The sequence below is a fragment of the Pristis pectinata genome, chromosome 11, assembly GCF_009764475.1.
Source record: "Pristis pectinata isolate sPriPec2 chromosome 11, sPriPec2.1.pri, whole genome shotgun sequence".
Lineage (NCBI taxonomy): Eukaryota > Metazoa > Chordata > Chondrichthyes > Rhinopristiformes > Pristidae > Pristis > Pristis pectinata.
The window spans coordinates 6,255,397-6,282,096 of record NC_067415.1 but is presented as its reverse complement, the minus strand read 5'-3'; the positions used below and the strand labels follow the sequence as shown (position 1 = coordinate 6,282,096).

Genomic DNA, 26,700 nt, shown 5'->3' with positions numbered 1-26,700 from the left:
GACACTACAGCACAGTACAGGCCCTTCCGCCCACGATGTTGTGCCGACATTTTATCCTGCTCTAATATCTATCTAACCCTTCCCTCCCACATAGCCCTTCATTTCTCCATCATTCATGTGGCTATCTAAGAGTGTCTTAAATGCCCCTAATGTATCTGAAATATATTTCTTAAATAAGGGGATATTGCAGAGATTTGGTGGAAGTGGTTGAAGCTTCAGGCTATTGTTTGCCTCCATGTTGGTGTAGAGTCTTCAGCTTTTCATGTTAGCTTCTCCGTGTGTCTTTGTCTCTCCTCTCCTTGACCCTTGCTCTCGCACCCATCCTCTCTTGGTTTGTCCTGGTAGATGCTGCAGTGCTGAGTTCACCCGGCACGTCTATCAGTTGACGCCTCATCTGCTTGGGTGGGTGGACATAAATGATCTCGTGGCAGAAAACAGTTGAGCTCGACCAGTGTCTCGGACAAAGGTGGAGTTATGACGAGGCTGGCTCTGTTTTCCTTGGAGCGTCGGAGGCTGAAGGGGGACCTGATAGAGGTGTGCAAAATTATGAGGGGCAGAGACAGGGTAGATAGTGAGAAACCATAGCAGAGGTATCTAAAACCAGGGGGCAGAGGTTTAGGGTAAAGGGTAAGAAGTTTAGGGGGATCTGAGGAGAATTTTTGTATCCAGAGAGTGGTTGGAATCTGGAGTGCACTGCCGGAAAAGGTGGTTGGAGCGGAGACTCACAATATTCATCTCGATGGACACTTGAATCGCCAGGGCATAGAAGGCTATAGGGCAACTGCAGGTAAATGGGATTAGTAGGTTGGCCTGGACCTAGTCAGCTGAGGGCCCTGTTCCTGTGCTCCATGACTCTAATATTTACCCCTCGGTCAACCAGAACCAGATCAGCCAGTCAAGTCAAGTCGAGTTTATTGTCGTGTGCACAAGTACGGTGAGGTACAGGTACAATGAAAAACTTGCTTGCAGCAGCATCACAGGCACGTAGGTACAGACAACACACAGAACATAAATTATTCATAAATTGTACAAGGCAGTGAAGAGAGAGGAAAGACTGTGCAAAAACAAGACCTTAGTGCAAAATCAGATGTTCCCCCACCTATTTCCCCCTAATCCATTCTCTCCCCTATAACCCAGCAACGTCCTGTATCTTCTGTCTGATGGGAGAGGGGAGAAGAGGGAATGACCTGGGTGGCTGGGGTCTTTGATTATGTAGGCTGCTTCACCAAGGCAGCGAGGAAATCAGAGCACGCAGGGGAGAACCTACACGGTCAAAATGTACAAGATGCAAGATGATAAGAGGCACAGGTCGAGTGGAGAGTCAGAGACTTTTTCCCAGGGCAACAATGGCTAACACGAGGGGGCATAATTTTAAGGTGATTGGAGGAAGGTATAAGGGGGATGTCAGAGTTAAGTTTTTTACACAGAGAGTGGTGGGTGCGTGGAACGCACTGCCGGCAGAGGTTGTGGGGCAGATACATTAGGGACATTTAAGACTCTTAGATAGTCACATGAATGATAGAGAAATGGAGGGCTATGTGGGACGGAAGGGTTAGATAGATTTTAGAGCAGGATAAAATGTCAGCACAACATTGTGGGCTGAAGGGCCTGTACTGTGCTGTAATATTCTATGTTCTATGTTCTTGTGCAAGAGGTAGTCCGTAGCGTCAGTTAAGTCAAGATATTTCCATCAGTAGGAGAGTCTAGGATCCAAGGGCACAGCCTCAGAATAAAGGGACGTCCCTTTAGAACTGAGATGAGGAGGAATTTCTTCAGCCAGAGGGCGGTGAATCTGTGGAATTCGTTGCCACAGAGGGCTGTGGAGGCCAAGTCATTGGGTGTATTTTAAGCAGAGATTTTTAGGGTCTTGATTGGTAAGGGGTTTAAGGGTTACAGGGAGAAGGCGGGAAAATGGGGTTGAGAAAAAAATCAGCCATGATTGAATGGCGGAGCAGACTCGATGGGCCGAATGGCCTAATTCTGCTCCTATATCTAATTGTTGGACTTCCTGTGGCGCTCTCTTTGTTTGTCAAGAAGACAATATTAATTAATAGTCAAAAGTCGTCCATTGACTGTGAAAGGCTTTGAAATGACCCCAGAATGTAAAAAGCACAATGTAAATTCTTTCTCTTGAGTATAATTCTCGTGTATATTTCCTTACAACACAGAAGAAGATTGTTGGGCCCCTCAGAGAGGTCCCATCAATCCCATTCCCCCATCTACTTCCCCTAACCCATTCTCTCCTCTATAACCCAGCAACGTCCTGTATCTTCTGCCTGATGGGAGAAGGGGAGAAGAGAGGGTGACCCGGGTGGGTGGGCTCTTTGATTGTGTTGGCTGCTTCACCAAGGCAGCGGGGAAATCAGAGCACGCAGGGGAAAACCTACAGGGTCACTGGGAGGACACATGAACTCTGTACATACAGTGCCGGAGGTTTGGACTGAACTTTGGTTCAGTGGAGCTATGAGGCAGCAGCACTACCCGCTGCAACACCACATCACCCACCTGCCACTGCACATTGCAAGGCTATGAATCATCTTCTAAAGTGTAATCACAGTATAATTTGGGAAATGCTAATTTATTTACAGTGAGATCCCACAGTTCTTTGATAAAACACACAGTCTGTTTCCATGATATTGGTTTTGGAATTAATGTTGGCTTGATAAACAAGTTAGCGTGCACCTGTCACCTGCGCTCGAAACCTGTAACATCTCCTGTTCTGTACAATCTTCTTCATGCATAAAGTGATCCAATAGTGCAGTTCATGTTATCAAAACGCAAGAATCTGCAAATGCTGGAAATCTGAAATAAGATCAGAAAATGCTGGAAACACACAGCAGGTCAGGCAGCATCTGAGGAGAGAAAAACAGTGTCAGAGTTTCAGGTATTGGTTTATTACTGTCACTTGTACCGAGGTACAGTGAAAAACTTGTCTTGCATACCGATCGTACAGGTCAATTCATTACACAGTACATTGAGGTAGTACAGAGTGCATTGAGGTAGTACAGGGTAAAAACAATAACAGAATACAGAGTAAAGTGTCACAGCTACAGGGAATTGAAGCAATATGTCTCTCATGTATCCATAAATCATCATAAGCTAATACCTGGGACCATCAGACAGGAGGTACTGAAGCCTGAAGTCCCACACCACCAGGTTCAGGTGCAGCTACTTTCCTACAACCATCAGGTTCTTGAACCGATCTGCACACCCCTAATCCTACCTCAGCAACGGAACACTACGGACCATGTCTTGCACTGCCATGGATTTGTCTCTGATTGTGTCTTCTTTTTGTGTAATGTCGTGGATTTGCACAGACATTTTTCCTCTTTCTTCACTGTCTTGTATAATTTACGTATAATTTATATTCTGTGTGTTGTCTGTACCTACGTGTCTGTGACGCTGCTGCAAGGTTTTCATTGTACCTGTACCTCACCGTACTTATGCACATGACAATAAACTCGACTTGACTTCTGTGCTGCTACCTCACAGCTCCACCGACCCAGGTTTGATCCTGCCTTCTGGTGCTGACTGTGGAGGCTGCACGTTCTCCCTGTGACAGTGTTGGTACCCTCCATGAACCATAGAGGTGCTGGTTGGTAAATTACCCCTAGACTAGGTGGGTGGAGGAAGAGGCAGGGAGGTGTTGATGGGCATTTGAGAGAGAATAGGTTCCAGGGAAATAATTGGGGGAATGGGTCTGATGGTATTGCTCTGGGACAGATATGATGGGCTCAAAGATATCCTTCAACATGTTACATAGAACAGTGTCACACGGGAACAGGCCCCTCGGCCCACCATGTCTGTGCTGAACACAATGCCAAATTAAACGAATCCCTTCTGCCTGCACATGATCCATGTCTCTCTATTCCCTGCATATTCATCCGTCTATCCACAAGCCTCTTGAACACCTCTATCGTATCTGCTTCCACCACCACCCCTGGCAGCCCGTTCCAAGCATCCACCACTCTCTGTGTAAAAGAAAAACCTGCCCCGCACATCTCCTTTAAACTTTCCCTCCCTCGCCTTAAAGCTGTGCCCTCTAGTATTTGACATTTCTACCCTGGAAAAAAAGATTCTGACTGCCTACCCTATCTATGTCTCTCATAATTTTATAAACTTCTATCAGGTCTCCCCTCAGCCTCTGATCCTCCAGAGAAAATAACCCAAATTTGTCCAACCTCTAACTAATATGGCTAATACCCTCCAGTCCAGGCAGTATCCTGGTAAACCTCTTCTGGACCCTCTCCAAAGCCCCTACGTCCTTCCTCTGTTGACAAAGATGAGAAAAGAAAGATCCCACTTTGATGCGTTGGAGGTCAAAGCCTTTCGTGAGGTGAAGGTTAATGGACACATAGATATTGCAGAACTTGGGTGCAAAGTGAGGAGATTAAAATGAACTTGAAATTTCCGATATTCCCTTACAGATCCTGTGGCTTCCCAATACCCTGAGGTCGGTTGTCCAGCAGAAGATGCCAGGATTTGTCCACATTCACGGAGGAAAGAAACCAGTCCACCAGCTGCAGATGGATAAGATCACCAAACTCAATGTGCGCTATAGTGAGATCTCTGATAGGGAGATCAGGTAAGTGGTGGCAGATAGTGTTGGCATGGACCTTTAAGTAGTAATATCGAAGCATAGTATTGTTACAGTGCAAAAGGAGAGTTATAACGTTGCCAGGACTCGAGGGATTGAGTTACAGGGAGAGGTTGGACACTTTTTCCCTTGGAGCCTAAGGAGAGTGAGGGGTGACCTTCTGGAGGTGTATAAAATCATGAAGGGCGTAGATAGAGTGAATGCACTCAGTCTTTTTTCCAGGATTCGGAAATCAAGAACTAGAGGGCATAGCTTTAAAGTGAGAAGGGAAAGATTTAATAGGACCTTCAGGGGCAATTTTTTTACACTGAGGGTGGTGAATATATGGAACGAGCTGCCAGAGGAAGTGGCTGAGGCAGGTACAACAGCAACTTTTAAAAGAGAGTTGGACAGCTACATGGGTAGGAAAGGCCGCACTTGGAGTACTGTGTACAGTTTTGCTCACCTTGTTAAAGGAAAGATGTGATTAAACAGAAAGAGTACAGAAAAGATTTACCAGGATGTTGCCTGGACTTGGGGGCCTGAGTTACAAGGAGAGGTTGTGTAGACTAGGACTTTATTCCCTGGGACGTAGGAGATTGAGGGGTGACCTGATAGAGGTGTATAAGATCATGGGGGGCATAGACAGGGTGAAAGCACACAGTCTTTTTCCCAGGGAGGGGGTGCTAAAAACAGGAGGGCATAGGTTTAAGATCAGAGGCGAGAGATTTAAAAGGGACGTCAGGGGCAGCTTCTTCACACAAAGGGTGGTGTGTATTTGGAATGAGCTGCCAGAAATAGTGGTTGAGGCGGGCACATTAGCAACATCTAAAAGCCATCTAGATAAGTCCATGGATGGGAGAGGCTTAGAGGGCTATGGGCCAAACATGGGCAGGTGGGACGAGTTCGCTGGGCAACACAGTCAGCATGGACCAGTTGGGCTGAAGGGCCTCTTTCCCTGCTGTATGACTCTATGACTCTAGTTTCACTTTCCACAGCTGCTCAGCGACTTGATGAATGTTCCCAACACTTTCTGTCGTTCTTGCCTCACCTTTCCCCTCAACTCTTTATATTGCCTGTCTTCCCTCTATCCTTCAGTCCAGATGAAGCATCTCGACCCAAAACATCGACTGTCTATTTCCCTCCACAGATGCTGCCTGACCCACTGAGTTCCTCCAGCATCTTGTTTGTTGCTCCAGATTCCAGCCTCTGCAGTCTCTTGTGTCTCGATTTTCCTTTTTTTTTCTGTCAGATTTCCAAAATCTGCATTTTCTTTTTGATTTTCAAAATGAGAACAGACATGTTTTTATTTAGAAGGCTCAGTAAATCCCACTTAAGTAGTGCTTAGCCCAGTTTCAGTACTACGGCTGCTGGGTTATAATATGATTGTCTTGCGGGTAGTTTGATTGACAGCATCTGGTTTCTTATTACAAGACTTGTTTCCACACTTAGCCAGCTGGAGGGTAAAAGCTGTACAATGACGTTATTTCCCTCCCTTGCAACTTGAAAAGCCTGTGTATCAGCAAGGGAAGGGCTAATCTTATTGCGGGCTCAGACTGTAAATAGCAGGGCACCAGAGAGTGCTGTAGAACAGAGAGACCTTGAGGTACAAGTGCATAGTCAAAGTCAAAGTGGAGTTTATTGTCATATTCTTAAGTCCATGTGTGCACAGGTGCAATGAAAAACTTACTTGCAGCAGCATCACAGGCACATAGCATCAGATAAGCAGTATTCACAAGAAAGACATAAATTAAACACAATTTTTACAAGAAAGAACACAATTAGAACAAAAACAAAGTCCATTTTTGTACAAAGTGATCAAAATGGTCAGAGTGTTGCTAAACTGTAGTGATTAGGGTTGTGCCGGTTGGTTCAAGAACCGAATGGTTGCGGGGAAGAGAAGGGAAGGTTGAAGTGACACAGATGACAGGGTAGTGAAGAAGGCATTTGGCGTGCTTGCCTTCATCGGTCAGGGTACTGAGTACAAGAGCTGGGGTGACATGTCACAGCCGTACAAGACGTTGCTGAGACCGCACTTGGAGCATCGTGTGCAGTTCTGGTTGGCCAGCTTTAGGAACATAGAACATTACAGCACAGTACAGGCCGTTCAGCCCACAATGTTGTGCCGACATTTTATCCTGCTCTAAGATCTATCTAACCCTTCCCTCCCACATAGCCCTCCATTTCTCTATCATTCATGTGTCTGTCTAAGAGTCTCTTAAATGTCCCTAATGTATCTGCCCCCACAACCTCTGCAGACAGTGCATTCCATGCACCTGCCACTCCCTGTGTAAAAAAACTTACCCCTTATACCTTCCTCCAATCTCCTTAAAATGATGCCCCCTCATATTAGCCATTGTCGCCCTGGGTAGAAGTCTCTGTCCACTCGATCTGTGCCTCTTATCATCTTGTGCACCTCTATCAAGTCACCTCTCATCCTCCTCCTCTCCAGAGAGAAAAGGATGTCACCAAGCTGGAAAGAGTGCAGAAAGGCTGGGACTGTTTTCCCTGGAGTGTGGGAGGCTGAGGGGTGACATTATAAAGGTGTATAAAATCACGAGGGGCGTAGATCGGGTGAATGATCACTGTCTTTTTCCCAGGGTGGGCGTCTGAAACCAGAGGGCATAGGTGTCAGGTGAGAGGGGAAAAATAGAAAGGGGACCTGAGGGGCAAGTGTTGAGTAAGTGGAACAAGCTGCCAGAAGAAGTGATAGAGACAATTACAACTTTTAAAAGACATTTAGACAGGTACATGGATAGGAAAGGTTTAGAGGGATATGGGCCAAACGCAGGCAAATTGGACTAGCTCAGGTAGGCATTGTGGTAAGCATGAACAAGTTGGGCTGAAGAGCCTGTTTCTGAGCTGTTTATGTCTCTATGGAAGCTGATGTTCAGACTGGGCAGTAACATCTTGGTTGGCATGGACAAGTTGGGCCGAAGGTCCTGTTTCCGTGCTATGTGACTCTGAGTCTAAATGGTCCAACACACAGCATCTGCAATCTCTTGTGCCGTTCCCACTCTCTCCTACCCCATCTGCCTATCAACCCCCCTCCTCACCTGGATCCACCTATCACCTGCCAGCTCTTGCTCCACCCCTTCCCTCCACCACTTTACACCGGCTCTCTCCCCTCTGTCTTTCAGTCCAGATGAAGGATCTCGACCCAAAACGTCGACTGTCCATTTCCCTCCACAGATGCTGCCTGGCCCGCTGAGTTCCTCCAGCATTCTGTGTCACATAGAAACATAGAAAACCTACAGCACATACAGGTCCTTAGGCCCACTAAGCTGTGCCGAACATGTCCCTACCTTAGAAATTACTAGGCTTACCCATAGCCCTCTATTTTTCTAAGATTCATGTATCTATCCAAAAGTCTTTTAAAAGACCCTGTCGTATTCACCTCCACCACCGTTGCTGGCAGCCCATTCCATACACTCACCACTCTCTGAGTAAACAACTTACCCCTGACATCTCCTCTGTACCACTCCCCAGCACCTTAAACCTGTGTCCTCTTGTGGCAACCATTTCAGCCCTGGGAAAAAGCCTCTGACTATCCACATGATCAACGCCTCTCATCATTTCATTCCAACATCTGCAGTCTCTTGTGTCTCCTGGTTCAACATCTTGCCTGCTAGACAGCATTAGACTCTCTCAGGGCTGCACTGCAGTGCCAGCCTAGATCACTGCACTCAAATAACAACAGAAAATATTGGAACCACTCAGCAGTCATTTCCAAGGCTCTTCATCAGAATGTTTCTCTCCCCACATGTGCTGACTGACCTGCTGAGTGTCTCCAGCAGTTTCTACTTTTATTCCAGATTTCCAGCATCTGCAGTTATTTTGTTGATTTTCATTCTCTGTTCTCATGTGGCACTTTGACCCCTGTCCCGACCCAGGGGTGAAGATGTTACTCACTCAACCATGGCTGGCACCATCTCATAAACTTCATTACAGCACAGAGGGAGGCCATTTGGCTCATCCACCTGGTAGACAAACCAGTCAGTCCCATCACATCGCTCTCTTAGAGTCACTGAGTCATACAACAGAGAAACAGGCCCTTCGGCCCATCTGGTCCATGCTGACCAGGATTCCCATCTATGCTAGTCCCATTTGCTTGTGTTTGGTCCTTATCCCTCTAAACCTTTCCTATCCATGCACCTGTTCAAGTGTCCTTAAAATGGTGTTAATGTACCTGCCTCAACCACTTCCTCTGGCAGCTCGTTCCAAATACTGACCACCCTCTGGGTGAAAAAATTGCCCCTGTTCTATGTTCTATGTTCACCTATGCCCCCTAGTTCTTGATTCCCCAACCCTAGGAAAAAGACTGTGTGCGTTCACCCTATCCATGCCCCTCATGATTTCATACAGCTCTATAAGGTCACCCCTCATTCTCCTATACTCCAATGAGAAAAGTCCCAACCTGCTCAATCTCTCTCCATAACTCAGTCCCTCGAGTCCCGGCAACATCCTCGCAAATCTCTTCAGAAATCTTCTTGCAGCCCTGCAGGTTTTGCCCTCCAGTGGCGACCCAAATTCCTTCTGAGATCATCGATCACCTCTGCTCCCACCACCCTTCCACACATCGAGCTCTGGGTCTTTACCGTTTGCTGCATTTACAAGTTCTTCCTCAAAATTCCACTGCATTTCCTGCTCAGAATTTTAAACCTGTGTCCCCTATCCTTTGCACCATCAAGTACTGGGAACAGAGAGTCTCGACCCGAAGCATCGACTGTCCATTTCCCTCCACAGATGCTGCCTGACTCACTGAGTTCCTCTAGTGTTTTGTGTGTTGCTCTGGATTCGAGCATCTGCAGTCTCTTGTGCCTTCAACTGTTTTTCTTTGTCTATCTTATCTAAACCAGTCACAACCTTCTGTACCTGTGCCAGATTTCTACTCAATCTCCCTTGTTCCAGAGACATCTACCTCAGTTTCTCCGTTTTTACCCTGGAACCATTCGGGTAAATCTCCTCGGCACCCTTTCATAGAGTCATAGCCGTAGAGTCATTCAGTACAGAAGCAGTCCCTTTGGAACACTTGAGAAACAAAGGACTGCAGGTGCTGGAATCTAGATGAAAGACACGACGATGCTGGAGGAACTCAGCAGGCCAGGCAGCGTCCGTGGAGAGAATTAGTCGGTCAACGTTTTGGGTCAGGACCCTTCTTCAGGACTGAAGGTAGGAAAAGGGGGGGAAGGAAAAGGAAAAGGTGGGGGTGAATATTGAATTCTCCCACTTTAGGTAATTCCCGCCCCCCTTCCCCACAACAACCCCCCCACCACCACGCTTCTTCTTCCCTTTCCTAGTCTTTTTTCCCTCTCTCTCCTTACCTTTGACCCACCCCCCAGTGGATCTGCTCTCCCCTCCTCCCCCACACCTGCCTATCACTATCTCTTACCTGCATCTACCTATCACCACCCTGTGCCCACCCCGCCTCCCCTCTTTTGTCCACCTATCACTGCTCTGCTTTTTCCTCCTATATATTGGGCTTCCCCTTTTCCTATCTTCAGTCCTGAAGAAGGGTCCTGACCCAAAACATTGACCGCCTGCTTTTCTCCACGGATGCTGCCTGGCCTGCTGAGTTCCTCCAGCATCAGCGTGTTTTTGATCCTTTGGTCCACTTAGTCTGTGGTGACCGTCAACCACCCATTTACACCAAGCCTAGACTAAGCCCAGTTTTTTCTTCCCACTTGGGGCAATTTATAGTGGCCAATTAATTCATCGACCCGCATGTCTTTGGGATATGGGAGGAAACTGCAACAGCCAGAGGAACCAAACGCAGTCAGAGGGAGAACATGTAAACTCCACACAGACAGATCCAGAGTTCAGGGTTGAACCCGGGTCTCTCGCACTGTGAGACAGCAGCTCAACCATCTGTGCCATTTACTCTATATTGCCTCTCCCCATCCCTTCTGCCAAAATGCACCACCTCCCATTAGAGTCATAGACTATGGAAAAAGGCCCTTCAGCCCAACTGGTCCATGCCGACCAAGATGCCCACATAAGCCAGTCCCATTTGCCCGTTTGACCCACATCCCTCTAAACCTTTCCTATCCATGTACCTGTCCAAATGCCTTTTAAATGTTGTTAATGTACCTGCCTCAACCACTTCTTCTGGCAGCTTATTCCATAAACTGACCACCCTCTGAGTGAAAAAGTTGCCCCTCAGGTCCCTATTAAATCTCTCCCCTGCCAGCTTAACCTATGCCCTCCAGTTCTTGATTCCCATCCCTGGGAAAAAGACTGTGTGCATTCACCCTATCTATGCCCCCTATGATTTTATACACCTCTGTAAGGTCAACTCTCAGTCTCCTACGCTCCAAGGAATAAAGTCCTAGCTTGTCCAACCTCTCCATGTAACCTAGTGCTTCAAGTCCTGGCAACATAAATCTCTTCTGCACTCTTTCCAGCTTAATGGCATCTTTCCTATAGCAGGGTGACCAAAACTGAAAACAATACTCCAAGTTCTGCCTTATCAACGTCTTATACAACTGTGAAGTATCATCCCAACTTCTGTGCTCAGTGCCCTGACTGATGAAGGCCAGCTTGCCCCTATCTAACTGATGCCACTTTCAGGAAACCATGTACTTGTACTCCTAGGTTCCTCTGTTCTGCAACACTCCCTTGCTCCCCAGCCCTACTGTGAAACTCCTACCCTGGTTTGACTTGAGTGAAAAGACAACTCTAACTCTGTGTTACTCTGGTGCACATCTGTCAGTTTTGACAAGACAAAACAAGACAAGATTTCTTTATTAGTCACGTACATCGAAACACACAGTGAAATGCATCTTTTGCATAGAGTGTTCTGGGGGCAGCCCACAAGTGTTGCCATGCTTCCGGCACCAACATAGCATGCCCACAACTTCCTAACCTGTACGTCTGTGGAATGTGGGAGGAAACTGGAGCACCCAGAGGAAACCCATGCAGTCATGGGGAGAACGTACAAACTCCTTACAGACAGTGGCCGGAATTGAACCCAGGTCGCTGGTGCTGTAATGGCATTACGCTAACCGCTGCACTACCGTGCCGACAAAGGCAAGTGATGTATTGACTCTGTCCTTCCCGCAGGATGTACGCTGCTGCAAACATCAGCACTAACCTCTACGTTGTGACTGAACCCTGGCTCTTCTCACTGGTGTGGTGCGCAGGTGCCCACTCTGTCATCACCAATGACCCCCAGCAGCTGAGGGAGCTCCACCGGCCCTGGTTCCTAATGGTAGGTTCTCCTTCCTCTGGATCGCTCCAGCCTTCCCTCTGCCGGCATGAACCACTGTTGCCAATCTGCAAACTCTTTGCTGCTTCCTGCAAAATAGCAGAGGAGCCACTGGAAACTGCTGGCCCTGAGGGAGTTGCAAGCTTGTTCGTATCAATTAATTTTGCCAATTATTTTAATTCTGTGAATATAGCCAGAGGGAACCATATCTTCAAATTGTGCAATGAAAACTCATTGTGGGTTACAACTTCTGCATTACATTTCCCCTCTCTAAGAGCAATTCCAGTCTATAGTCATAGAGTCATACAGCATGGAAACAGGCCCTTCAGCCCACCAGTCTGGGCTAACCATCAAACACCCATTTACACTAATCCCCATTTTATTCTCTCAGCTCCCTCAGACACTACATCATCCACACACTAGGGGCAATTTGCAGTGGTCCATTAACCTACCAACTTGTACATCTTTGGGATGTGGGAGGAAACCCATCCGGTCACGGGGAGAACGTGCAAACTCCACACAGGCAGCACCTGAGGCCAGGATCGAACCAGGGTCACTGGCGTTGTGAAGCTCTACTAGCAGCACCACTGTGCTGTCCTCCAGTTCCTCCACAGAAGTCACTCCATCATAACGTTTTGTCATCCTATGAAACCTCCTTTCCAAGAAAGAACACAAGAAATTAAGAGCAAGAGTAGGCCACTCGGCCCCAAAAGCCTGGCCTATCATTCAATACAATCATGACTGATCTGCCTCGGGTCTCATCCCCTCTTCTGTGCCGGTTTCCCGTAGCCCTCGATTCTCTGATCCTTTAAAAACTGATCTACCTTCCCCTTTTAAGTACCTCCAGTGATCTGGCCTCGACAACCTTCCAGGTTGTAGAGACTTACCACGCACTGTGAGATGTAATTCCTGCACACCTCAATTTTAATTAGTCATCTGCTCCTCATCTGGACTGGGCAGTGTCCACTACTCTCTGCAGCCTCTTGTGTAGAAATTGCCGTACCAGGCCATGATGCAACCTGTCAGGATACTTTCATAGAACGTAGAACATTACAGCACAGTACAGGCCCTTCAGCCCACAATGTTGTGCCGACATTTTATCCTGCTCTAAGATCTATCTAACCCTTCCCTCCCAAATAGCTCCACATTTCTCTATCATTCATCTGTCTATCTAAGAGTCTCTTAAATGTCCGTAATGTATCTGCCCCTACCACCTCTGCCGGCAGTGTGTTCCACGCACCCACCACTCTCTGTAAAAAAAACTTACCCCTGACATCCCCCTTATACCTTCCTCCAATCACCTTAAAATTATGTCCCCTCGTGTTAGCCATTGTCGCCCTGGGAAAAAGTCTCTGACTGTCCACTCGATCTATGCCTCTTATCATCTTGTACACCTCTACCAAGTCACCTTCTCTCCAAAGAGAAAAGCCCTAGCTCGCTCAACCAATCCTCATAAGACCTGCTCTCCAATCCAGGCAACATCCTGGTGAATCTCCTCTGCACCCTCTAATGAGGCAACCAGAACTGAACACAATGAACAACTGAACACTTTCAGCAGTGCATCTGTGGAAGTTTGTTAGTCAAAGTTAAAGTCAAAGTTAAAAATGAAAAACTTGCAGCAGCATAGTCCAGAGTGATGACGTTCCGAACCTCCTTCAGCTTCTCTGTCCTGTTGTTTGAGATCCTTTCAGTAGTGGAAACATCTCAAATTTACCCTGTCATTTCCCCCTTAGGGACTTTACAATAGTGTGAAATAACTTCCCTGCCTTGGTACTTGTTCCTCTATTAATACATCCTACGATGTCGATGTTGGGCATCTCTTTTAAACAGCTGTCTTAATAGCTAAAGGTTTGAGTATTGGTGGTGGTAGTGTGTGGTTTAACCAGTACAGTGTCTTTGATTTGCAAATTAAGACGATAAGATTTCTTTATTAGTCACATGTACATCGAAACACACAGTGGAATTAATCTTTTGCATAGTGTTCTGGGGGCAGCCCGCAAGTGTCGCCATGCTTCCGGCGCCAACATAGCATGCCCACAACTTCCTAACCCGTACGTCTTTGGAATGTGGGAGGAAACCGGAGCATCCGGAGCAAACCCACATAGACACACGAGGAGAACGTACAAACACCTTACAGACAGCGGCGGGAATTGAACCCGGGTCGCTGGCGCTGTAATAGCATTACGCTAACCGCTACACTACCGTGCCCATTATCATCTTTTCTGTGCTGAAGTCTTGCTCCTGGTGGTTATTTGTCTGGAATGGATAATCAGGAGCTGGAACACTGTGACAGGTGGAGGCCATTTGGTTCCTCAAATCTATTCTGCCATTCAATTTGAGCATGGCTTTAGGTTTGTGCAGGAATCACTGCTGTTGCCTTATGTCTCTGGTGACTTGGGCCAAGTCAAGTCACGTCGAGTTTATTGTCATGTGCACAGGTACAGTGAGGTACAGGTACAATGAAAACTTGCTTTCAGCAGCATCACAGACACGTAGGTACAGACAACACACACAACATAAATTATACAAGACAGTGAAGAAAAAAAATCTGTGCAAATTAAAATATTACTGCAAAAAAAATAGACATAATCAGAGACGTGCAAGAGGTGGCCTGTAGTGTTCCGTTGCTGAGGTAGGGTTGGGGTTGTGCAGGTCGGTTCAAGAACCTGATGGTTGTAGGAAAGTAGCTGTTCCTGAACCTGGTGGTGTGGGACTTCAGGTTTCTGTACCTCCTGCCTTACAGTAGCAGTGAGAAGATGGCATGGCCCGGATGACGGGGATCCTTGATGATAGATGCCGCCTTCTTGAGGCAGCGCCTCCTATAGATGCTGTCAGCAGTGGGGAGGGCTGTGCCCGTGATGGACTGGGCTGTGTCCATTACTCTCTGCAACCTCTTGCATTCCTGTGTGTTGGAGTTGCCATATCAGGCCGTGATGGAAGCAGTCAGGATACTTTCTGCAGTGCATCTGTAGAAGTTAGTGAATTTGGTGACATGCCAAATCTCCTTCAGCTTCTAAGGAAGCTGATGTGCCTTCTTCATGATTTTATCTATGTGCTGGGCCCAGGACAGGACATCCAAAATGTTAACCCCCAGGAATTTGAAGCTGCTATCTCTCTCCGCCTCTCACTCAACAATGAGAACTGGCACATTGTCTCCCAACTTCCCCTGTCTGAAGTTAGCGATTAGCTCCTGACCTCTAGTGATGTCTGTATGGAGTTCAGATCTCCTCCCAGAGTTTGTGTCAGTTTCCATAAGATATAGGAGCATTTTAGGCCATTCAGCCCATTGAGTCTGCTCCACCATCCAGTAATGGCTGATATTTTTTTCTCAACCCTATTCTCCCCTTCTTCCTATAACGCCCTTGAGCCTGGTGGTACGTGCTTTCAGGCTTTTGTATCTTCTGCCTGATGGGAGGGGAGAGAAGAGAGAATGTCCGGGGTGGGAGGGGTCTTTGATTGTGTTGGCTGCTTTACCGAGGCAGTGAGAAGTACAGACAGAGTCCATGGAGGGGAGGCTGGTTTCCATGATGTGCTGAGCTGTGGGAAAGAATCTCAGATTTCCACTACCATGTTCCTGACATTATCCTGAACAGCTCTGGTTCTGATTCCCAGATTTCTCCAGGATTTCCCAATAGCACTTCCCTCACCTCGAGAGTTTCTGATCCATTTCAACAAATGCTTTAATCATCTTAAGTACCTTAATCCTCTGAATTTAAGGAAATACAATCCCTCTCTGTGCCAACTGTTTTCGTAATTTATCCTTTTTGGTTCTAGTATCAGTGGGAGACTCTGTGTTGCACCTGTACTTTTCCTGAACTGTTGTGCTCAGAAGTTTTTATAATTCATACTGCAGTATCTAAGGTCACTGTCAAGGCCAGCATTTAATTGCCCATCCCAAATTGCCCTTGAGAATGTGTTGGTGAGATGCTGCCTTGAACTGCCGCAGTCCTTCCTGGATATCTACAACACACGATGCACATGCAAGGTCTGCAGAATCATAGATGACCCTTCTCATCCCTCCCATGACCTACTTGCCCCACTGCCGTCTGGCAAGCGGTACCAGAGCATCCGGGCCAGAACTACTAGACATTCTTTTCAAAGAAACAACATTCTTTTCCCCCAGGCCGTCGGACTCCTGAATACCCTGGAGACAGTTTCAGACAAATGCCGCATGAAAAGCCCTGGTTTGCACAACGGCGTATAAGAACTTTGGCCACTGCTGAACATGCTTATACAATTAGTGCAACACACTGAGTTCTGTATTTTCTTCGTCCAGCTCGGTTTTGCACTAACACTGCACTAAATTTGTATTCTGTATATACCGTTTTTTGCACTATTTGTACTTGCACAATTTTTCTGTCTGCATTTATTGTACGTCTTCTGTTCTATGTATGTCCTCTGTTGTGTGAGTCTGGGGGAAACGACATTTTGTTCCTCCATGTGGTTTTATAGCACATGGGCGAATGACAATAAAGTAACTTGAACTTGAAGTGCTATTGGAGAGGGAGTTCCAGGATTTAGACCCAATGATGATGAAGCACCATTTATAAGTCAGGATGTGACTAGGAAGGCAACTTGCAGATGGTAGTCGTAGAGTCATATAGCATGGAAGCAGGCCCTTAGGCCCAACTATTCAATGCTGACCAAGATGCCCATCTAAGCAAGTCCTACTTGTCCGCCTTTGACCCATGTCCCTCTAAACCTTTCCTATCCATGTACCTGTCCAAGTGTCCTTTAAATGTCGTTATTGTACCTGCCTCAACTGCTTCCTCTGGCAGCTCGTTCCATACACTTACCACCCTATGGGTGAAAATGTTGCCCCTCGGGTTCCTATTAAATCTCTCCCCTTTCACCATAAACCTATGCTCTCCAGTGTTCCAATATAACTGCTGCCCTTTCCTTCTTAAGATAAGATCTCTTTATTAGTCAAATGTACATTGAAACACACAGTGAAATGCATCTTTTGTGTAGAGTGTTCTGGGGGGCAGCCTGCAAGTGTCGCCACACTTCTGGCGCCAACATAGCACGCCCACAACTTCCTAACCTGTACGTCTTTGGAATGTGGGAGGAAGCTGGAGCACCCGGAGGAAACCCACGCGGACACACGGGGAGAACGTACAAACTCCTTACAGACAGCGGCCGGAATTGAACCAGGATCGCTGGCGTTGTAATAGCATTACGCTAACTGCTACACTACTGTGCCTGCCTTTTTAGTGGTAGAATTTGGAAGGTGCTGTCAGAGTAGCCTGGACAAGAAGTGCATTTTGTAGACGGTACACACTACAGCCACTGTGGTAGAGGGAGTGATTGTTTAGGGTGTGGATGGGCCCAGGAGCAGAAGGCAGGAAAAATGTCAATGCCTTCACACTGACGTTGTACCTTTCACCTTTGCTGTTCTTCCAGACCCCTTCTCAGTACAAAGCGATGTGGATTTCATCGGACATTGTATCAGCTGCGTTGATCACACTGATATTTATATTCCACTGGTAAGTAACATTTGAATTTGTGGGTCTCAGAGACAGAAGATCTTCAGTCTAAATCCCACTCTGGAGCATAAATATCTCGACTGAGTCTTCCAACGATAGGTTGAAGCAGTGGCTACATTATTGGACTGTGGCTAGAATTCTGGACGTTTGATCCAGAGACCCATGTTTGAATCCCACCATAATAGCTGCGGAAGTTAAATTTAAGTTATTAAATCGATAAGAAATTTCATAAGGTATATCGTGAGGCTGAGCACGAAACTACTTGATTGTTGTAAAAGTCCATTTGGTTCAGTGATATCCTTCCGGAGATATTATCCAGTCTGGTCCAGATGTGTCTCCACACTCATTGTGGTTGACTCAACTGCTTCCTCAGTTCAAGGGGAATGAGGGATGGACAGTAAGTGTTGCCAGCGATGTCCAAAGCTAGTAAACAAAGGAAAATTGGGAATAAAAATACTGATCTCAGTAACCAGTAAGACCATAAGACATAGGAGCAGAATTAGGCTATTTGGCCCATTGAGTCTGCTTTGCCATTCGATCACGGCTGATTTTTTTTCAAGCTTATTCTCCTGCCTTCTCCCCATAATCCTTAACCCTCTTACCAATCAAGAACCTGTCAATCTCTGCCTTAAATACACCCAATGACTTGGCCTCCACAGCCCTCTGTGGCAACGAATTCCACAGATTCACCACCCTCTGGCTGAAGAAATTCCTCCTCATCTCAGTTCTAAAGGGACATCTCTTGATTCTGAGGCTGTGCCCTTGGACCCTAGACTCTCCCACTGATGGAAACCCACTGGATTCTTTTGTTGTAACCCATCCAGTTCTCTAAAGCCCATCAGAGGAGGTAGTCTACCCCTTGCCTGGTCTGGCCTTTATGTGACTTCAGACCCACCAATGTAAATTGGTAAATTGGTTTCTAATCGTCAAGTGTACCGAGGTGCAGTGAAAAACTTTGTTTTGCACGCCATCCATATAGATCATTTCGTTACAACACTGCATTGAGGTAGTACAAGGGAAAACAATAACAGAATGCTGAATAAAGTGTTACAGCTACAGAGAAAGTGCAGTGCAGGCAGACAATAAGGTGCAAGGTCATAACGAGGTAGATTGTGAGGTCAGGAGTCCATCTTATCGTACTTAGTGGGCGGCACATGGGTAGAGCTGCTGCCTCACAGCTCCAGCAACCCGACTTCGATCCTAACCCCTGGCGCTGTCTGTGTGGAGTTTGCACGTTCTCCCTGTGACCTCCTGGGTCTCCCCCCCCCCCCCGACCCCTGATTTGCTCTGATTTCCTCTCACATCCCAAAGACGTGTGGGGTCAGTGGGTTAATTGGCTGCTGTAAATTGCCCCCTAGTGAGTAGGTGAGCGGTAGATACTGGGGAGAGTCGATGAGAATGTGGGGAGGATTGAAAATGAGATGAATGTAGGATTGGTGTCGATGGGTGGTTGTTGGTTGAAGGGCCTGTTTCCTTGCTATATCTCCCAATGGCAATAAAAACAATGTTGATATGAAATTATATTTCAATAGTAAGTTTTTCTACCTCAAGATGCCTCAAAGTGCCTTAAACGAAGTACTTTTTTGCTTTTTTTAAGGGCAGCACATCGACACAACTGGTAGAGCTGCTACCCTACAGTGCTAGTGATTCAGGTTCGATTCTGACCTCCGATGCTGTCAGTGTGGAGTTTGCACATCTCACACTGTGACCCCGTGAGTTCCCCTGGGTTCTCACAGATGTGAAGGCAGGTTAATTAGCCACAGTAAAATGCCTCCAATATAGCTAAGTGGTAAAACAGTGAAAGGAAAGTTGATGGGCATATGAGAGAGAAATAAGTTTAACGGGTACAGGGAAACCGGAGCACCCGGAGGAAACTCACACAGACGTGGGGAGAACGTACAAACTCCTCACAGACAGCGGCAGGAGTCGAACTCGGGTCACTGGCGCTGTAATAGCGTTACGCTAACCGCTACACTACCGTGTCACTCCAGCAGAACGTTTCCTCATCCTAGGAAACCTCCTCACACTCCAAGAAAGAACACAAGAGGAGTAGGCCACTCGGCCCCTCAATCCTGCCCTGCCATTCAATATGATCACGGCTGATCTGTCCCAGGCCTCTTCTGTGACAGTTCCCCAAAGCCCTCAATTCCCCGATTGTTCAAAAATCAATCTACCTTCCCCTTTAAGGACCTCTAGCCTCTACAGCTCTGGCAGTATGAGGCAGTAGCTCTACCAACTGCGCATTGTGCTGCCCACTTTCAGAATTGTTGGGAAGTTGCTCAGCCTAGCCATTTTGAAAGCAGACAGCACTTGCTTATTCAGTCAGGGGTTTACTTCTTTTCATCCTTCTTACCTAGGTGGAGAGAAAACGGGTTTGCCTGTCATCCGAGCATGAAGAGGAGGGAAAAAGGGATTTATAGCAAGTTCCGAACAGGTACGTATCATCAGACAGGACAAGGCACGTTGGACAGGACCTTAAAATATGGCAAAGGGAACCTTTAGCTTAGCATCAAAGTTTTTCTGACTACAGGAGAGGATAATGAATGCTTGTTTTCATTAATCGAGGTATCGAGTACAGGAGTCAAGAAGTTATGATGCATCTCTATAGAACTCAGGTTAGGCCGCATTTAGAGTATTGCGTGCAATTCTGGTCACCTCACTACAGGAAGGATATCGAGGCTTTAGAGAGGGTGCAGAGGAGGTTTACGAGGATGCTGCCTGCATTAGAGGGCATGTGCTATCAGGAGAGGCTGGACAAACTTGGGTTCTTTTCTCTGGAGCGGCGGAGGCTGAGGGGTGATCTGTTGGAAGTGTATAAAATGATGAGGGGCATAGATAGGGTGGACAAGCAATATCTTTTTCCCATGATTGAGTGATCCAATACCAGAGGGCATGCATTTAAGGTGAGGGGGGGTAGGTTCAGAACAGACGTGAGGGGTAAGTTTTTTACTGAGAGAGTGATGGATGCCTAGAATGCGTTGCCTGATAGGGTGGTGGAGGTAAATTCATTGGGGGCTTTTAAGAGGGGCTTGGATGGGCACATGAATGAGAGGAAAATAGAGGGATACGGGTATTCTGTAGGTAGGAGGGAATAGCTATGTTGGCACAATATTGTGGGCTGAAGGGCCTGTTCTGTGCTGTGCTGTTCTATGTTCTACAATATAGATATCTTTATTAGTCACATGTACATCGAAACACACAGTGAAATGCATCTTTTGTGTAGAGTGTTCTGGGTGCAGCCCGCAAGTGTCACCACACTTCTGGCGCCAACATAGCATGCCCACAACTTCCTAACCCATTCATCTTTGGAATGTGGGAGGAAACCAGAGCGTCTGGAGGAAACCTACGCAGACACGGGGAGAACGTACAAACTCCTTACAGACAGTGGCCGGAATTGAACCCGGGTCGCTGGCGCTGTAATAGCGATAACCGTGCTCTCTAAGCTACAAGTTGTTCTCCAAGTCAAGTCGAGTTTATTGTCATGTGCAGGTGAGGTACAGGTACAATGAAAAACTTGCGGCAGCATCACAGGCACGTAGGTACAGAATGTAAATTATACATAAATTATACAAGACTGAAGTGAGAGAAAAACAAGGACTGTGCAAAAATAAGACATTAGTGCAAAAGAGAAAGACACAATCAGAGACAAGTCCACAATAGTGCAAGAGATGGTCTGTAGTGCCGGACTCCCAGTGCCACGCTCTTTGTTTATCGAGAAGACAATATTAATTAATAGAAGGTATCCATTGAATTTGAAAGGCTTTGGAATGACCCCAGAATGTAAAAAGCACAATGTAAATGTAAATTCTTTCTCTTGAATATAATTTTCATATTTATTTCCATAGTGTCTGTAGTGTTCCGTCGCTGAGGTAGGGTTAGGGGTGTGCAGGTCAGTTCAAGATCCTGATGGTTGTAGGAAAGTAGCTGTTCCTGAACTTGGTGGTGTGGGACTTCAGGCTTCTGTACCTCCTGCCCAATGGTAGCAGCGAGAAGGGGGCATGGCCCGGATGGGTGGGGATCCTTAATGATAGATGTCCCCTTCTTGAGGCTGCGGCTCTTGTAGATGGTGTCGATGGTGGGGAAGGCTGTGCCCGTGATGGATGGAACACACACACCAGCCTGACTTGGAAGTATATCGCCGTTCCTTCACCGTCGCTGGGTCAAAATCCCAGAATTCCCTCCCTTACGGCATTACACCCACACCTCAAGGATTGCAGTGGTTGAAGAAGGCAGCTCACCACCACCTTCTCAAGGGCAATTGGGATGGGCAGTGAAATATGGCTCAGCCTGCACAGCCCACATCCCTTGAATAAATAATAAAAGAAAACTTGGTCAAAGGGGTGACCCTACAGGTGGTAGAGAATGATGGGAGGCAGAGGGGTTTAGGGAGGCAATTCTGGAGCCTGGAGTCCAGATCACTGAAGGCATGGAATTGGTTTATCCAGATCACTGAAGACATGAGGGCTTTTAAGAGGGGCTTGGATGGGCACATGAATGAGAGGAAAATAGAGGGACACGGGCATTCTGTAGGTAGGAGGGAATAGCTATGTCAGCACAATATTGTGGGCTGAAGGGCCTGTTCTGTTCTATGGTTTATTGGAATTGGTTTATTATTGTCACTTGTACAGAGGTACAGTGAAAGACTGGTCTTGCATACCGTTCATACCAATCATTTCATTACATGGTGCATTGAGGTAGTACAAGGTAACTCAATACAGAATAAAGTGTAACAGCTACAGAGAAAGTGCAGTGCAGGCAGACAATAAGGATCAAGGTCTCAACAAGGTAGATTGTGAGGTCAAGAGTCCATTTTATTGTATTAGGGAACCCTTCAATAGTCATAACAGCGGGGGTAGAAGCTGTCCTTGAGCCTGGTGGTACATGCTTTCAGGCTTTTGTATCTTCTGCCCGATGGGAGAGGGGAGAAGAGAGAATGTCTGGATTGGGTGGGTTCTTTGATCATGCTGGCTGCTTTACCGAGGCAGCGAGAATTATAGACAGAGTCTATGGAGGGGACACTTGTTTCCATGATGTGCTGAGCTGTGTCTGCAACTCCCTGCGGTTTATTAGTACGTGTATGTTGATGGCGGAGTGAAGGAAATTGTGGGAGTGCGGATGTTCAGGAGAGGTTTAGGACTGGATGGAGAGGGAAGAGCGTGGCCATGAAGGTGATTTAACAACAAGGATAAAATAGGATTTCTTTATTAGTCAAATGTACATCGACACACACAGTGAAATGCATGTTTTGCGTAGACTGTTCTGGGGGCAGCCCGCAAGCGTCACCACACTTTTGGCGCCAACATAGCATTCCCACAACTTCCTAACCCGTACGTCTTTGGAATGTGGGAGGAAACCGGAGCACCCGGAGGAAACCCACGCAGACACGGGGAGAAGGTACAAACGCCTTACAGACAGAGGCCGGACTTGAACCTGGGTCGCTGGTTCTGTAAAGCGTTAAGCTAACCGCTACACTACCGTGCCTGGATGTGAGTTTATAAGGCGAGGTTGTTCCTTTGTTGCCTGCTCTGTGAGGTGAACATTGGTTTTCCTTCTGAACTGTAACTGGGACCAAACTCAACAAGAGAAGTTTAATGGATTTTAATCTTTTCTTTCAGAAATGAACAACGTGTGGTCTGTTTCTGAAGCAGAGCCAGCTCCCAGTCACCACGGAGACGGTGTGCCAAATCTACCCACGTCAGCAGTCCCAGGTCACGAGTAACCAGCTGCCCTCAAATTGGAGCTTGACGGTGTTACCTGGGGGTGGTGTGCGATGGGGTTTGGGCTGGGAGGGAGGAAATAGGGGAAGGAGTTGACAACCCAAGGACTCGAAGGGAAGTCAGTCTGCGTGAACCAGTACCCAGTACAATCATGTAGACTTCATCTCCTTGCTTTCCAAGTGTTGGTGGGATGCTCCTCTTTCTCCCCCTCCCTCCACCTCCACTCTCGTTACTTTGAGAACAGTGCTCTCCATCCAAGTCAAGTGATCAAGGACTCGCTGAACTATCTCACCCAGCATGGTCACAATGGCCTTCCTGGGCCAGGAAATTCCAACTGGAAGTGTGGATTTTGCAGGTATTGACCTGGTTTACTGCCTATGTGACTCCAGTCCCACAAACGTTGATAACTCTCACCTGCCCTCCTGCCATTAGCGACATCCCAATCCACCAGGAGGCGATGTTACAAGCTTTCGGCTTGGAGTACAGTGAACAAATGTTCACTAAATGAACCTTCACTACAAAGTTTTATTTAATTTGGTTGCTCGATGAAGATTTTGTTGAGTACAGCGAAGAGCGTGGAACGCATTTGGAGCCTATTTTTCAAACGCACGGATGTAACAAGCAGTAACGTTCAGGTCTATTTGATAGGAAGCAAACTTGCAAGGTAAACAAGTTGTTTAAAATAGAAAACGCTCTTGAGCACCTGTACTCTGGGCATAATGGCTATTGGATAAATAATTTACAAGGTCCATCTTGTGAAAGCAAACATGGTTTGCTTTTGATTCACTGGCAGAGATTGACCAAGCTTCTGACTTTCTACGACTGGAGAAAACCAAAGCGGTCACAGGGAGAATTTACAAATTCCACACAGACAGCACCCAAGGTCAGTATCGAACATGGAGCTGTGAGGCAGCGGCGTTAACTGTCATGCTACCAAGACACTAATCGCAGACTGGCATGGAGGCAGCCACTCAGCCCATCAATTTTGCAATAACCCTTCCAGTGCATCCCACTCTCCTCAATGCGGCTGCCTCAGGGAACCAGTTTCGATCCTGATCTTCACTGCTGGATGGTATTCCCCACGAAAGCACTTCTCTCTACAAATGTACACAAAGGGTCCTTAGGGAACCGAACCCCTTCGTTAATGGGGGAAGATGTACCATCTCAGAAACTCCAGTACCACACCACCTCCCCAGCTGATTGCCACAGCCTTCACCGACACTGATACCCAAACTGATGCTCTGGTAATTGGAAGAGTGTTTGTTATTTTAGTGATTTTATTTAAGAAATAAAAAAAAGAAAATGTACGATGTATTTTGAGTTACTTTGTTGCACCTGGAACAATCAGAATGACTGCTCTTGGTCACAAGTGAGTGGCCATTTTGATTGTCACCAGAGACATGTCCACGGCAGTGCAAGAGCTGGTCTGTAGTGCTCCGTTGCAGAGGTAGGGTTGGGGTTGTGCAGGTCGGTTCAAGAACCTGATGGTTGAAGGGCAGTCGCTGTTCCTGAACCTGGTGGTGCAGGACTCCAGGCTTCTGTACCTCCTGCCTGACAGTGGCAGGTCAGGGATAAGTAGGGATGGACAAGAAATGCTGACATTGCCAGTGACATCCATATCCCATGAACTAATTAAAAAATTGCAATAGAATAAACTGAGTTTCCAGAAAAGAAATACCAGAGTCCTTCACAGCCAATGAAATACTTGAGGCCATTTGGCCCATCTCCCAGCTCCCATTCATTTATTTTTCTTTAATATAACATGTATTTTAATTTCATTAACCCATACTGGGGCTGATTTAGTGGTCCATTAACCTACCAACCTGCACGTTATTGATATGTGGGAGCAAACAGGAGCACCTGAAGGAAATCCATGCAGTCACTGGGATAACGTGCAAACTCCACAAAGCCGGGATTGAACTCAGGTCACTGGAGCAGAGAGACAGCAGCTCGATGCAGTGCACGACCATGGTGCCAAGTCATTAATCACACATTGGAACTGAAGGCAGACGCTCATCCCATTGATTCAGTGATAGCCCTTTCAAAGAGCAGTTCAGTTCATCCCACTCCCCAAACCCCTATGGTGAAGTGGCCATCAGTGCTGCTGCCTTACAATTCCGGACACTCAAGTTCAATCCTGAACTTGGGTGCTGTCTGTGTGGAGTTTGCAAGTTCTCCCTGCGATTCCAAGTGCCTGAGCTTCCTCCCGCATCCCATATTTGTGCTGGCAGATTAATTAGCTATTATTAAATTACCCCTTAGTGCATGTAGCTCGAAGGAGATTTGATGGCCAACCTAACTTGATAGATCAGTGTGGACATCAAAATAAAAGCTGCAGATGTTGAAAATCTGAAAACAGAAAATGTTGGAAACACTCAACAGGTCAGGCAGCATCTCTGGAGAGAGAAGCAGAGTTGACATTCTAAGTTGGAGACAGGAGCACAGAAACAGGCCCTTTGGCGCAATTCATCCATGCCGACCAAGTGCTCTACTTGAGTTTGTCCCATATCCCCCATATTTGGCCCATATCCCTCTTAACCTTTCCTATCCATGTATCCAAATGTCTTTTTTTTCCCCCAGAGAGAAGGTGGTGATCAGTGGAACAAATGTAGTAGGGTGAAATGATGTAGCTATTAAAATGGATATTAAAGCTCCTCTGTGTAACGTGTTGCTAATGTTGTGAAATCAGGCTGACATTGTATAATCCGGCTCAGCAAGCCAGAATATACAAATGAAAGATATAGAGGTGTGTAAAATCACAGGGGGGCATAGATAGGGTGAATATGCTTTTTTTTCAGGGTAGGGGAATTAAAAACTTGAGGGCATAGATTTGAGGTGATAGGTGAAAGATTTAGAAAAGGATCTGAGGGGAAACTTCTTCACGTAGAGGGTGGTGCATGCATGTGACGAGCTGCCAGAGGAGGTGGTTGAGGCAGGTACAGTAACAACATTTAAAAGGCATTTGGACAAGTACATGGATAGGAGAGGTTTAGAGGGATTTGGGTCAAATGGGATAGGCTTCAGTGGGCACCAACATTGGCAGTCCTTGAGGTGAGGGAGACTGCCAGGACTTTGACCCAGTGATAGTGAAGGAACAGAGATATATTTCCAAGTCAGGATGGTGTGATTTGGAGGGCAACTTCTGGGGGGGGGGGGGGGGGGGTCTTCCCCGTGCTTTTGCTGCCCTTGTCCTTCTAGCTGGTAGAGGTGGTGGGTTTGGAAGGTGCTGTCTCAGGAGTCTTGGTGAGTTGCTGCAGTGCATCCTGTAGATGGTACAAACTGCTGCTCCTGTGCGTCAGTGGTGGAGTGAGTGAATGGTGGTGGATGGGGTGCCTGTCAAGTGGGCTGCTGTCCTGTATGGTGTTAAACATCTTGAGTGTTGTTGAAGCTGCATTCATCCGGACAAGTGGAGAGTGTTCCATCACACTCCTGACTTGAGCCTTGACGATAGTGGCCAGGCTCTGGGGAGTTAGGTGAGTTACCGCAGGATTCCCAGCCTTTGACCTGCTCCTGCGGCCACATTGTGTATATGGCTACTCCAGTTCAGTTTCTGGCCAGTGGTAACCCCCAGGATATTGATAGCAGAAACATTCATCTTGCACAACTTCTTCACACTGGCTGTCGCTACATTTGGATGAGAATGGAGTGGCCATCAAATTTCCCCACTCAAACTCTGGCAATTAGCTTGCAACCGGCTCAGATACAAGGCGAGAG

The 26,700-nt window shown here is 46.9% G+C and overlaps 1 protein-coding gene across 4 annotated transcripts in view; it reads left to right on the top strand.

Moving 5' to 3' along the window:
- gdpd4a (glycerophosphodiester phosphodiesterase domain containing 4a) overlaps nucleotides 1-24,253 on the top strand; it is an 84,095-nt gene extending 59,842 nt beyond the window's left edge. For 3 of the 4 annotated variants that reach the window (XM_052025730.1, XM_052025729.1, XM_052025731.1), the window contains exons 12-16: nucleotides 4,428-4,585; nucleotides 11,639-11,786; nucleotides 17,187-17,269; nucleotides 19,627-19,703; nucleotides 22,885-24,253. In XM_052025730.1, coding sequence (XP_051881690.1) covers nucleotides 4,428-4,585; nucleotides 11,639-11,786; nucleotides 17,187-17,269; nucleotides 19,627-19,703; nucleotides 22,885-22,988 — 570 coding nt within the window. In that variant the 3' untranslated portion in view covers nucleotides 22,989-24,253. The remainder of the gene's footprint in view (nucleotides 1-4,427; nucleotides 4,586-11,638; nucleotides 11,787-17,186; nucleotides 17,270-19,626; nucleotides 19,704-22,884) is intronic. The other variant, XR_007957123.1, reaches the window with a different exon arrangement.
- The last annotated feature ends 2,447 nt before the right edge of the window (nucleotides 24,254-26,700 follow it).